At 52.1% G+C, this 13,601-nt stretch overlaps 1 protein-coding gene across 8 annotated transcripts in view; it reads right to left on the reverse strand.

Annotated features, from left to right (window-relative positions):
- The window catches only part of TMCO4 (transmembrane and coiled-coil domains 4), an 87,629-nt gene that overhangs the window by 13,377 nt on the left and 60,651 nt on the right, over positions 1 to 13,601 (reverse strand). For 5 of the 8 annotated variants that reach the window (XM_039228931.1, XM_039228927.1, XM_039228930.1 and 2 more), the window contains one exon: positions 1,232 to 1,349. In XM_039228931.1, the coding sequence (XP_039084862.1) occupies positions 1,232 to 1,349 (118 nt within the window). Of the gene's footprint in view, positions 1 to 1,231; positions 1,350 to 2,547; positions 2,790 to 4,508; positions 4,594 to 13,601 lie in introns of those variants that run through there. The other 3 variants (XR_005527834.1, XR_005527833.1, XR_005527835.1) reach the window with 3 other exon arrangements.

Genomic DNA, 13,601 nt, shown 5'->3' on the forward strand with positions numbered 1-13,601 from the left:
GTGTGTCACGTAATCCCCTTGTGAGGTTTGGGGGGTGGTGCCCTGAAGTCACCCAGCCCAGAAGCCCCACGGGAGAAGTCAAGCCTAGAGCCCCCTCTCGGCAGTTCAGGATGCACCAGACCTGGGGGAAAAGCCTTTGATTTTAGAGCTTCTGGATTTTAGTGTCGCAGACGGGCTTCTAGATGCCTAATTGGAGCTGCCTGCTTTCCTCTTTTCCTTGCTGGACACTGGTTCCACGGGGCTGCGGCGTGCCCCCTATCGTACCTGGCAGGAGGTTGGTGCTTACAAAAAGTCTGTTGGATGAATATCCCAAGGCTGGCAGTGCAGAGGATAAAAAGCGACACCCTCTGTCATTCACAGAGCATGCGTGCACCGTGTGCAACTCTGCAGATCACTTAACTATCATCACACCCTGGGGGGAGTTACTACTATTATCCATCGCCCCCTTTAACAGATGGAAACTGAGGCCAGCATGAAGACCCAGGTCTGTGCGATTCTAAGTCACTGCCCTTAAATACTGTCACCCCGTTGCTTCACTTGGAGGCTGATGGATGGGCCTGAGCGCCTTCTCAGGCGGACCTCCCGCAGTCTCAGCGCTGGGCTTCAGCTCTTCTTCCCCGGGGTCTGGGGCACGGCCTGGCATGGAGCCCTCAAGTCCTCCTTCTCCACGCTCAAACAGGGGTGCCTCCTTTGCAGCCTCACAGCCGCCAGCCTTCACAGGCGCCCACATCTTGTGGTCGTTGCTCGGTGGGCGTGGTACTGGCTCCTCCCACTGTCACCCTGCCTGCCTGGAAGGTGCTCTGGGAGCTCAGCCCACCCACTCGCCCGCCCCTTCCTGCAGTGCTGGCCGGCGCACACAGGAGCCCCTCAGTCGCATTCACAGACCTTGCGCTGGGGCCCCATCTTTGTTTTCCAGCCTGTCCCACCCACCCACCTCCCCTTCCCCCAGATTGTGGTGACCAGCCTGGCCTCTCCTGTCACCCTATAAGCGGTCTCAGACCTGACACAGGGAGAGCCCTTTCAGGATCTTCAGACTGTGGGGACAGAGGCCTCCCAGGGCAGCACACCTGGCCTGGGCCTTGCTCCTCACAGGCCAGAGCCCCGCTGGTCCCTGGGATCCTCCAGGACAGGGGCCAGACCTCAGACATCTGTGTCCCCAGCGCAGGGCCCAGGCACACTCCGTGCTTAGGAAGTACCGTCGCCTCCCCCTTGGCGCAAAGGTTCAACAGACCTGCAGTAGCCATTGATGATCCTCCCAGACACCACCTTCCGGAAAGGCTCCCAGTGCTTGGCCTCTCCTTCCACCGGCGCACCCAGCAGGACGACGTCCTCAATGATCCCTTGGCAATCTGGGAAGAGACCCCAGAAAAGGCTGTCAGTGTCCCTGGCCACGGGGGGGGGAGGGTTGGATGGGGGCTCCCCTGGGTGCACACGCAGTAATGGGGGCTTCCACACTGTGTGGCCCAGGCCATGAGTCCAGCCCTTGCTGTGCCTGATGTAATCCTGCAAAGCACCATGATCACTAATTTGTTTGTTTGTTTGTTTATTTATTTATTTTTGAGAGAGAGAGAGAGAGCAAGTAAGGGAAGGACAGAGAGGGAGAGACAGAACCCCAAGCAGGCCCTGAACTGTCAGCACAGAGCCCAATGTGGGGCTTGAGCTCACAAACCATAAGCTCATGACCTGAGTGGAAACCAAGAGATGGATGCCTAACCGACTGAGCCACCCAGGTGCCCCATTAATGTTTATTTTTGAGAAAGAGAGAGAGAGGCGAGAGAGAGCTGGGGAGGTGCAGAGAGAGAGGGAGACAGAGGATCCAAAGCAGGCTCTGAGCTGTCAGTGCAGAGCCCAACGTGGGGCTTTAACTCCTGAATTGCAAGATCATGACCTGGGATGAAGCTGGACGCTTAACTGAATGAGCCCCCCAGGCGCCCCCCTCCCCCCCCCATTATCCTATCCCTATTTTAGAGTCAAGGAAAACTACATTTTCAAGATCACATGGCTGGCAAGTGACTCAGCCTGAATTGGGACCCAGATCTCTTTCCAGCACCCGTGAAGCTCGAAGCCAGCCATGGACTCGGAGGGGACGTCTTCCTTTAGGAGGGGCTGGTGAGCCTGGGATCATCGCTCGCGCCAGGAGGGAGACCCCATCCCCCCACCCCGAAGCGGGCAGCGGTTCCCTGGGGCCTGTGCAGCGTGACGGGAAGGCAGGCGGGAAGGGAAGACGGGGCGACCGGGTCCCAGGACACGGGGTACATTCATCAGCTGCACTGACCAAATGGTTCAGAAATATTTTCGGCAGGATTATTCCAGGTGCGATTCAACAGACCAGCGCTGGCCCTTGGACTGTTCGTCGCGTAAATACAGCAAGAGGGAAGAAGCATTTCTTTCCCCGTGTTGCAGACTAGCACCCACAGTGCAGAGCCGGCGCACCTCGAGAAGCACGGCAACTGACCACTGAGAGGTGCGCATGCGCCGCCCCACCCCCACGGGCTCTGTCCCTCTCCGTCCCTTACTCGCTGTGGTCTTCTTCGTATCACGTGTCACCTGTTTTGTCTGTCCAGGTTCAGTGACGGCGGGTGCTCTGGCCGCCTCGTCCTCGGCTGCACGGCCGGGTCTGGAGCAGTGCCTGGCATGTGCTCGGGGCTCCGTAGGCGTCGGAGTGAATGAATGAAGAGTAAATCAAGTGCCGTCCCTCAGGAAAGCCAATCTAGGGACTTCGTAGTTGCAAAGTCCTGGGTTAAAATCACGTCTGAGTTTGGGACTCGGGCCAGGTCATTTCTCTGGGCCTGCAAGTGGGTAATGACACTGGCCTTGAGGATCCTTATGAGGATAAGTCACAGCGTGAGGAAAACCCAGCACGGGTGATGCTCAGTGGATATTAGGGTGCCCTCAGCCTCCCTGCGCGCCTGCGTCCCCACATTCAGCTCCTGTGAGCCTGAGTTTCCGGGTGCCCGGAGCTGCATGCACAGTGTCACCCCTGAGGAATGTGCCCAAGAGGGACAGCTCTGCCCGGTGTGCCACTCTCCTCCTGAGTGACACTGGACTGGTGGCTTCCTCTCTCTGGGCTCCAATTTCTGTCTGCCCCCCCCCCCCTTTTTAAATGTTTATTTAGTTTTGAGAGAGAGAGAGACAGAGACAGAGACAGAATGCGAGCGGGGGAGGGTCAGGGAGAGAGGGAGACAGAATCCGAAGCGGCTGGCAGCACAGAGCCCGACGCGGGGCTCGACCTCAAGTGAGATCATGACCTGAGCCGAAGTTGGACACTCAGTTGACTGAGCCACCCAGGTGCCCCTGGACTCCAGTTTCTAACCAGAGCCCTTCCAACTGTCTTCTCAGAGTCTCAGAGGGGATGGGACGCACCCAAGGTCAGGCAGGAAGTGAGAGTAACGCTGGGACGAGCACCCAGACTGCACGGGTCCCCGGGGCTGCGCTCTGTGCTGGTTGCACTAATAACACGAAGCACAGTGGTCGCGCGTGGGTTATTGTTGCTCCCACAGTGCCACGCGGTTGTGGACCCCGGGGCCAGTGGCTGAGCTCAGCAGCTCTCCCTGGGGGCTGGGGGCTAGAGGCACCTGCTCCGCCCCACAGATCTCCCCTTGGCAGGACCGCTGGGACCCCTTGTGGCCAGCAGCGGTAAGGCAGCATGAGCCACCGCCTGGATCCTGGAAGTGGCTACAAGGGAGCTGTTGGGAAAAGCCACAAAAGCTAGTTGCCCGTGACCTTGAACTGAGACCGGTAGTTGAACCTCCTAAAACAGTCCAGGATGCAGCCAAATCAAGTCAGGGTGGGCAGTGAGCTGGAAGCACATTCACTTCGTCCTTAGACCAGTGCTACATCCAGACACGCTCCTCTCCTTTAAAGAGGATTTGCTCGTGCTTTCAACAGGAGTCAGATTATGGAAGGGGCCCAAATGTCCATCAACGGATGAATGGATAAAGATGTGGTTTATCTACACAACGGAATACTACTTGGCAATGAGAAAGAGTGACATCCTGCCATTTGCAGCAACGTAGATGGAACTAGAGGGTATTATGCTGAGTGAAATGTCAGAGAAGGACAGACACCGTGTGTTTCCACTCAGATGTGGATCTTGAGAAACTTAACAGAAGACCATGGGTGAGGGGAAGGGGAAAGAGTAGTTATAAACAGAGAGGGAGGGAAGCAAACCATAAGAGACTCTTAAATACAGAGAACAAACAGGGTGGATGGGGGGTGAGGGGGAAGGGAAAGTGGGCGATGGGCACGGAGGAGGGCACTTGTTGGGATGAGCGGCGGGTGTTGTACGGAAGCCGATTTGACAATAAATTATATTCATTAAAAAAAAGTTTGAGAAGCAAAACTAATTAAATGAATAAATAAAAGTAAAGAGGGCTTGCTCTCTGCAGGGCTGCAAACTTAGAGACAAGCCATGTGGCCGGCTCCCGGCAAGGCGCAGGTGTTAGCTAAGGGACGTCGGCAAGGAGAACTTCAGACCCACTCAAGGTAAAATCCTCTATGGTCCTCACCACTTGCCCGTTGCCGGGAAGGGGGATGGCCGAGGAGGGAAACCCGGGGTTAGGAGAAAGAGACCGCTGGCTGCTATAGTAGATGCTGCAAAGGAAAAAATGTCAAATTTCACTGCTCAGCCCCAAAGCTTTCATTCTTCCAGGTAGAATAGAGAAAGTCGTCACTCAGGTCCTACCTGAGTGTCAAGTAGTGTCTTCGCTGCCTTTTTGCCGCAGGGACAATGAATGTTCGCTGAAACATGTTTGGATTTACCTGTTGCTACCATCAGCTTCTTCTCTTGTGAAGCTTTAAGGCACAAAGGTAGTTCTGTAGCTTTACTAATAGTCAGACTTTTGGAGCCTGGGGGGCTCAGTCAGTTGAGAGTCTGATGCTTGATTTCAGCTCAGCTCATGACCTCACGGTTGTGGGATCGAGCCCCGCACCAGGCTTGAGTGTGGAGCCTGCTTAAGATTTCTGTCTCCCTCTGTCCCTTTCTCCCGCTCATGCTCTCTCTCTCTCTAAAATTAAAGAAAGAGAGAGAAAGACAGTCTCACATGACACACATCAGGTGTCGTCATTTTAAGACTGTAGACAGATGCTGTGACAATGCTGTGACCAAGAGCCAGGAGACACTGAAAATATGACCGCTCCCGTGGGCAGGTCTGTGAAGACGTGCGCCATTCGAAAGGGCCCCTGGGCTCAAGAAGGTTGGGAGTCACCTGTCCTGGGGAAAGCCGCTTGGCTTGTGGCCTAAGAGAAACCCGGGTTCAAATCCTGGCCTCACCGTCGTCTGAACTGAGGTCAGTTGTTTAATAATGTGGATTCTCAGCTGCCTCGTCTGTCTGAAGGAGATAATACAATAATACTGACTTTCCAGGGCTGGTGTGAGGCCTCGTGTTTGGACCGTGTCTGGCCCGTGGCTTGGTCAGTGGGGTCTGCTCCATGTTACTGCCACATGGTCAGTTTGGCAACCAGGGGGATGGGAGTGCGCGAGGCCCTGTCTTTGCAGACGGCCGGCTGTGTGCAGAAACACTAGCGGCAGCAGAGCGGGGCGGACGGTGGCAAGGAGCAGTGACACTGGCTTTTCGGAGCAGAGCCTCTGCACGGAAGGGGCCGATAGAGCTGTAAACTATGGTTAACCGCTTCCTCAGTCATTGTTTTTCAAACAAAATTTTTCATGGTGAAATTTTTCACGGAACATGAAACTCACCATCTAAGCATCGTTAAACGTGTGGTTCAGCAGAGTGCAGTGTATCCACTAGTCACAGAAGTAGCCTCACCGTTATCAGTCAGGAACGAGGCCAGTGTATTTCCTGTCAGTGATTCTTATCACGATTCTAGCAGACCACACTGCACTCCTGACGGGACACTTTCTACAGGATGATTTTTTTTAAGTTTATTTATTTATTTTTTTTTGAGAAAGAGAGAGAGAGGGAATCCCAAGCAGGCTCCGTGTTGTCAGCACAGAGCCCGATGAAGGACTCAAACTCGTGAACTGCGAGATCAGGACCTGAGCTGAAGTCGGACGCTTAACGGACTGAGCCCCCCAGGCGCCCCACACAGTGGTCTTTCTCAAAGTGAGGCAGGCCTGTGCAGAGCTTTCCAGATATTTCCAGACAGCCCACTCTAAGGGTTCACAGAAATCTCATCAAGCGGCTGGAAAGGCGACGTCACAAACGCCCCCATGCCTGTCACGTTGTCAATAATGAGATTCTCCTGGGCCGTGAAGACCAAAGGATCTCAAACCTGAGAAGGGAAAGAAGAAGCATTTTCTCTCTCCTGGCAGGGGGTTCATGTGTGCGGGGAGAGATAAGGCGGGAAACGAAGAAGGAAATTATCTCCTAACCACGGACGGGTCCAGAAAACAGACCTTGAAGGATATGATATGAACTGCCTCTAACACAAAATCCATTCCGAAGATACACGGACAAGATAAACACACAGACCAAAGCAGCCAAACAGAGAGAGAGACTGGCGGCCGAGCAGGAAGGGACTGGAAAAAGGAAAGCTCTGACTGTCCCCACCCCCCAGGAATGAGGTTCACACTAGAAAGGATCACTTCCGAGAGTTCATCTGGATATTCTGCAAGGATCTGGGATGGATTCTTTAGGGAACGAGTACACCTTCATCCCCTGCTCCCCGCCCACCCCCTCACCGCATTGAACTTGGCCATGAAAGTGGTAAGGCTGGCACCAGCACCCCAGGGCCCTGGAAGTGAATCTGCATGCCCGACCTCTGGCCGCTCTCGGCCAGGGGACCAGAGTCTGGTCTGTCTGAGGACAAAGCAACTGTTGGGTGCAGTTCCACGTGAGAGAAATAAATCATACCATATGTGATGTCTGCTGTTATGGAGATGAAAGAGCCAGCTGACCAAATGACAGTCTGTTCTGCATGTCAGCTGGTACCTAGTGACAGCTCAGAAACGGTTTTCGGCCAAGTGAAAGCTTAGGGACTCAAGGGCCAGGATGTTGAGATGTATCTGTGTGAGCTTATTTTTTTATTAAAAAATTTTTTTAATGTTTATTTTTGAGAGAAAGAGGGAAAGAGAGCGTGAGCAGGGGAGGGGCAGAGAGAGGGAGACACAGAGATCATGAATTGGAAGAGCTGATATGAAGAAATTACCCACAATGCACCATGGAGAGGTAAGGAGCCGTGACATGCACAGAGAAGTTAAGTGGGCTACAGCCCACAAACCAGGAGCTGAAACCAAGAGTCGGATGCTTAACCGACTGAGCCACCCAGGGACCCCTGTTTATTTTTAAAGATTTTATTTTTAAGGAAGCTCTGAACCCAATGTGGGGCTTGAACTCATAACCCTGAGATCAAGAGTCACACGCTCTACAGACTGAGACAGCCAGGTGACCCATTCACTGCTTTTTGAAGTAGATCCTTGGTTATTGCAGCAAAGGTCTGTTACAGGTAAATGTGCTCAGTTTGAAGATACTTGTATTTTGTCCTTTATCTTGAATGATAGTTTCATCAAATATAGAATTTTAGATCCACTGTTTTTCTTTCTCCTCTGGCTTCTATTGATGTTTTGTAAGGTCTCTGCAGTCTAGTTGAGCTTTCTTTGTAAGTAAGCTTTTCCTTTTTCCCTTTAAAAATATTCTCTTCATCCTGGCAGTTCTACAATCTGACTATGATGGGTGTGGGTGTAAAATAGTTATCCTGCTCAAGACATGCTCCTTGAATCTCAGGAATCAATTCTGGAAAATTATCAGCCAACAAACTGTATCTCTCTCCTGTTCTCTTCTTTTGGAGCTGGTATTAGGCAACCATTAAGCTCTTAACTTCTCTTTCCATGTCCTGGCTCCTTACCTCTCCATGGTGCATTGTGGGTAATTTCTTCACATCAACTCTTCCATTTCATGATCTCTCTCTCTAGCTTTGTCTAATCTGCTGTTTCACTTATCTAACTAAGATTTTCATCCCAATGACTTTGCTTTTTCACTTCTAGAAGTTTCATTTGATTTATTGTCAAATCTCCCTGTTTCCCCCCCAGTGTCTTCTTCTTTTGACTTATTTATAATGTTTTAAGTCTTTAATAATTGTAAACCTACTTATTTTTTCAGAGGGTGCTCCTCAAATCATTCTATCGAGGGCTGAGGGTCTATTCCTCATGTTTGCTGTTTGCTGTTTCTGTGACTTTCCCACGTGGTAGGTTTTTTTCCTTGTGTGCTTTAGAAGTTTGGATTATGAGCTCATCTTTAATGTCAGTCTCTTATGAGATAGCTGTGTGGCCTGGATTGAAGACCCATTTTCAAGTTTTTGACTTGGGGGTTCCTGGATCCTGCAGGTAGTATAAATTTGACCCCTAAATCCACGTGGTACATTGTCCCGTGTCTCTGAATTCCCGAAAGAAACATTTTTCCCCCTCTCTCTAGTCAGGGCACATGCTTCTGCTCTCATTTCCTACTTTCTTCTTGTTTCTCATCTCTGGAAATTTCCCGTATTTTGGGGAGTGCTGCTTTACAGCTGTTTATTCCATTTTGAAATAATTGGCACAATGAGTGAGGAACAGAGAAGAGAGCATTGATCAGCCTGCTGGTGGTAATAAGTCTGTGTGACAAACTCTATATCTCTTTGAATGAGTGGCTCTGCCGCTCAGATTGTGGAATGGACAAGACCCAGTAACAGCTTGCATCTTTGAACGTCCCTGTGAGCACGAGTTGTGCATCCACGGACCTCTTAGCCTAAGCCGAGGTCCTTGGTGACATATCATGAACTTGGCCTTCCTCCTCTCTGCCAGTGATTTCCCCACACGAGTCTGCCACATGGCAGGGGCCTCCCAGAGTCCTCTGGGACGCTGGGGAATTCCCAGAACAACCCCATCTAAGTTCCCTTTCATTTTTAAAATGTGCCACATGACCCTGCTTGTGTACAGTTTTGGTCGTTTTCAAAAAAAGTCCCTGACTCATCCCTGATGGGATCCAATTTTTCTTTCTTTCTCTTATAAGAAATTCTTCATCAGACCATTTCCGCCTGATTTTCATCTGAAAAATATAAGGTCACTGAAGTAGCAGCCCACTTTCGGCAGCTGCTGCCAGGAAGTCCAGCCATGCTTGGATGGGCAGAGCTTTTGCTCCGACAGCACGTAAGCAGGGGTCTGAAGCTGGCCCTGCGCCGTCTGGCTGTGATGTCGGAACCAGAGAGCACCTCTCCATCTCCTCATCTGAAAGTGACCCAGGAATCCCTAACTTGCAGGGCTGTTGGGAAGGCTCCGTGGGATGGGGTCTGGGAAACACCTGTTACAGCGGGTACTCGATAACCATACGAAAGGGTTCCTTCCCCTTTCGTATCTTCGGTACCTAATAAATGCAAACAACAAGGATATAGCTGGGCAGCATGCGGATTTCTCACGAAGCAGGATCAGCCGCTCAGCTCTGCACAAGCCCTCAATGGAAGGCTGACTGTAGACCCTCCTGGGCCAGCATTTGCTGGAACCCACCCCTCGCTGGGCACGATGGAGCCCTTTCCCTGCGAAACGTGCGGCCCCTCTCAAAGTCACCACAAGATGGTGCTGTGGTGCCCACAAACGCTCCAGAGGCACTTCTGCAGGGACTTCCTGGAATGCTATTCAGGTTAGAGGCGGTAGCCTGCCCTGCCAGGGGGTGCGCTGACCACAGCGCGGGGCCCCTGCTCCCCCAGGTGAGAGAAGCCATAAGAAGAGGGGTCTGGCACTGGCCCTGCCTTTGCCAGCTGCGCGGTCTGGGCAGGTTGGGTAAATGCTCAGCTGAAAAATTAAAGGGATGAGTCGAGGGTCCCTGTGGGCAGTAGAGAGAGGCCCGCTGGGGTGGTCTTCACTTACATCTGCGTGACTGTGGACAAGTTCCCTGCGCTCTCTGAGCCTGTTCTCTTGAGCACCAGGGATAACATGTCTCTCCCTCCCAGGCTGGCTGTGGGGGTTGGTGGCACTACATGGGAAGGGCCTGGGATGAAGGGCACTCGATCAGCTGGCTTCACGTGGTGCAGTTCACTCGGCCCCAGACCTGGGGAGGCAAAGGAAGGAGGCCTCCAGCCCATGCAGGCGGGGCGGGTGGGCGCAGCCACAGGCACGGATGCTGAAGGACGGGGAGGGTGTGTTCTTGGAAGGGAGGTCCCATCTCATCCTAGATCTCGCCAGGTGGGGCTGGAGTCTGGCTGAGCTCAGTCCCTGAGCCCTGTGCAGGTCATGGGACATAGGAGGTCCTCAGCAGGACTCTGCTGCCCGATGGATAAACAAGGAAAGAAGTGCTAATACCAAAGCCTCAAGGCAGAGCCTGCATCAGTTCCGTTCGACAGATCAGGTCCCCGAGTTGGGCCCTGCTCACCTCTCCAACCTTACTTCTCTCTATTTCCCAGAGAAACCTGGGCCCCGGTTGCCTGCCCTCCCCAGACTGTTCACATTCCCGCCTTGGGATCTTCACTATCGCCAGTCCTGGGCTCTGAGGCACCCTGTCGTCCTCGCACCCTTTCTAGGCTCGTCTTTTCTTTGAGGGCTACCACCCCCCCCTGAAGCCGTCCCTGCCATCTGGAAGGAAAGGCTCTCTCCCCTGAACTGCTTAATGCTTAGGCCCTTGCAATGTGGCATTTTATACTGTTATTTATGTTTTGAGGCTGATGTCTATTCTCTTAACTAGACTATAAACAATTTGAGGGCAGCAAGCTTAGCATAAGAAGATGCATAAGAGACGGGTTCATGGGAAAAGGTTTAGATAGAGTAGGATGCACTGGCTTAGCATTCCAGATCTGCTGTGTGTAATCCCAGATTACTAGCTGTGGGCCTTGGACAGGTCACGTAACTTCTCTGGGCTTCTGGCTCCCCATCCTTAAAAATGGAAAATGCAACATCTGCTTCTGGGTGTAATAGTGCCCACACCTTAACAGTGGGATGGGTTCTGTTCCCACCTGGCACACAGAAGGTACTTAACAAATTTCAGCTTCTTTCACAGCTCACCATCTTGGAAAGGTGGTTTCTTGTTTTAGAGATGAAACTGTTCTCTGTCAACCTTCAGCAGACGAATGTGGCCAGAATGAACTAAAAACCATGCTTTCTACCGCTCTGTAATCCATGCTCAACCACGGTCCCTGAAGCCTCAGTCTCCAGTAACTGCCAGGCACCAACATGTAAAATCACCCAAATGGAAACGCAATGGGGGACGCGTCGCCCGATTAATTGTCTCCCAAGTACCCAGCTGCTCGGGGAAGCTCAAGACATCATTATCTCCAGTCTGAGTTTCCAAAGAAGCCCAACCTTCCCCATAACAAGGAGGCACCTTGGAAAGATCATTCCCAACCACGACGCTGCCCTCATGGTTCCAGTTTGTAACTTCCAGTCACGCCCTGTCCACCTGGGCAAAGGTAGAGACGTTTGAGGCTCTGAACCCAAGCGCTCAGCTCCTAAAGGGTGAAGATGAGCTGCTCTCAGACGGAGGAAGTCAGGGTGACACGGAGGGTCTCGTTACCTGTGCAGCTGGGGGCTCCACTTCCATGGAAGTGTGAAACAGGCCGTCATGGCTTGATTCACGGCTCAGTTATCACAGCCGAGTCATCACAGGAGAACTTATCATAATAGTAATAGTGACAAAACTAGCGGTTACCGAATGCCAACTACTTGCCAGCCATTCTGCTAAGTGCTTGACATATATTATCTCCCTTGATCTGGTACCACTAGACCCATTTCACAGGCGAGGAGACTGAGGCACAGGGACCCAGTGCATGCACCTGTTTGCCAAGCTAGTATTCGGATCCAGGCCTGGCGGCAGGGTCTGAGCCTCCTCCGGCTCCAGGCCCTGCTTCCCCACATCCGAGCTTCCGGATTGGCTCAGGCCCCTATTCACAGGTGCAGGTTTTGTGCTCGTGATGTTTTTACATTTATCCCTGAGTTGTCGCGTTTGAGGCTGTATTTCCTGAGAAGTCCTGCAAGTCCTTTGAGGAAGGAGATGGGGTTTTGCATGAATTAATAAATGGATGTTTGAGAAAATGAGTCAACAAAAGATGGAAGGCATAAAGAATAATGAAGAACATTCGAAGGATCTGAAAGATCAGAGTTCACACGGGGACATCCTTTGCGGGGGCAGGGACAGGGGCCTCAAATCTCAGACCTTGTCATGAAAACACCAAGTATGGGGGACACACTGACCCCCAGGTGGGAACATTCTTATTTGCTGCTGCAAAACAGGCCTGGCCGTTTTCTCAAAGACAACAGTTTGACGATACTGGCTAAGTAGCCTTGATGATCATGGACATCTTAGCTACAAGGAAAAACCCCAAGAGTTTCCATTACAGAGTGCTGTGAACCGAGATGCTCAATTAATATGTAAATCAGTGGGACTTGGGGTGCTTTATTCCCTGCTTGGAATCCATCCACCACCCCCAGGAGTGCTCCTTCACAGCATCTGAATTCTTCCGTTATTATCAAGCAGGACTCATACAAGAGACCGTTTATACAAAATTCTCAGTGAGGGGAGGCCTGGGGTGGCAGGGGCGGGGAAAGGAAATGGGGAATGGTCACTAGAGGGGGGGACCTGTCCCTGAGATTGGGATGGTCATCAGGGCTGACCATGGCCAGGGAAAGAAACATTCCTAGATTAGACTGTCCCCTCCCCATCCCTGTGCTCACCACAGAAGTTCTGGCAGAGAATCTGTTTTCCCGGGAGACTGGGCAGCGAGCAGGGACATCTGCTCCATCTGCTTGAGGGTGACAATTATTGGTGACCCTGATGAGATGGCATTCAGTTCCCAGCGCTGTTGCTTGAGTTGGGTTCATGGGACTCTGATCAGCTCTGGGTGCAAAATGGACACAATCATGTTTCTGAAAAGCCGAGAACAGACCTGGGGATGTGCGGGCCATCCAGGTGCTGCAGCAGCACTCGGGGCTCCATCATGGTGCCAGCCGCTGCTCTGGACGACATCTGGACAGATATCCCGGGGCAGAGCCTGACATCCTGCCGCCCACAAGCCACGGATGCTCAGATGAAGTCGACCCGTTCCTAAGTTCCTAACCACTCCTGGGCAGAGTAGTGAGTTTCCTGTCACCAGAAGCAATTAAGCAGAGGCTGGCAGGCACCTGACTGATAATGCCAAGGAGATATCCCATACGTGTAGAGGTCCCGACCTGCATATAGGAGTCTGTACTTTCTGGTGCTCATGGGACGGAAGAATGAACTGCGGGCCTTGCTGACCGACCCCGAGAGGACGTTGTGAAATGCCCCTGGATTGTCAAACAATGACCTTGAGTGTTAAGTGCCCCTTACAATGTTCTAATGCTTTCAAGACTCAAACCACCTACTGTATTGTAGCCAGTTAGCAAGTGTTTACTATGTGCCAGGCTCGTGCTAGGTGCCCCCTATGTGCTGTTTTTTCCATCCCTATAGTATCGCCACAAGGTGGGTAGCATTTGCTCTCTCTTACTCACGAGGAAGCCTTGAAGACTTTATGTAATCTGCATGGGGTCACAGAGTTGGTAGTGGAGGCAAAATCTGAACCCAGGGCTTTCTGACCCGGAGCCCCTGAAATTAACCTTGTGGCATGGAGAACAGTGGTTTTCTGGGTGGTTATTAGCAGTTTCTTCTATGGCTTCTCACAGTGTCACCCCTCCTCATTCCACATACAGTGAGGAGGAGGAAGCAGAT

Source organism: Hyaena hyaena, unplaced genomic scaffold (assembly GCF_003009895.1).
Source record: "Hyaena hyaena isolate Hyena2069 unplaced genomic scaffold, ASM300989v1 scaffold_35, whole genome shotgun sequence".
In the NCBI taxonomy this organism is placed as follows: Eukaryota; Metazoa; Chordata; class Mammalia; order Carnivora; family Hyaenidae; genus Hyaena; species Hyaena hyaena.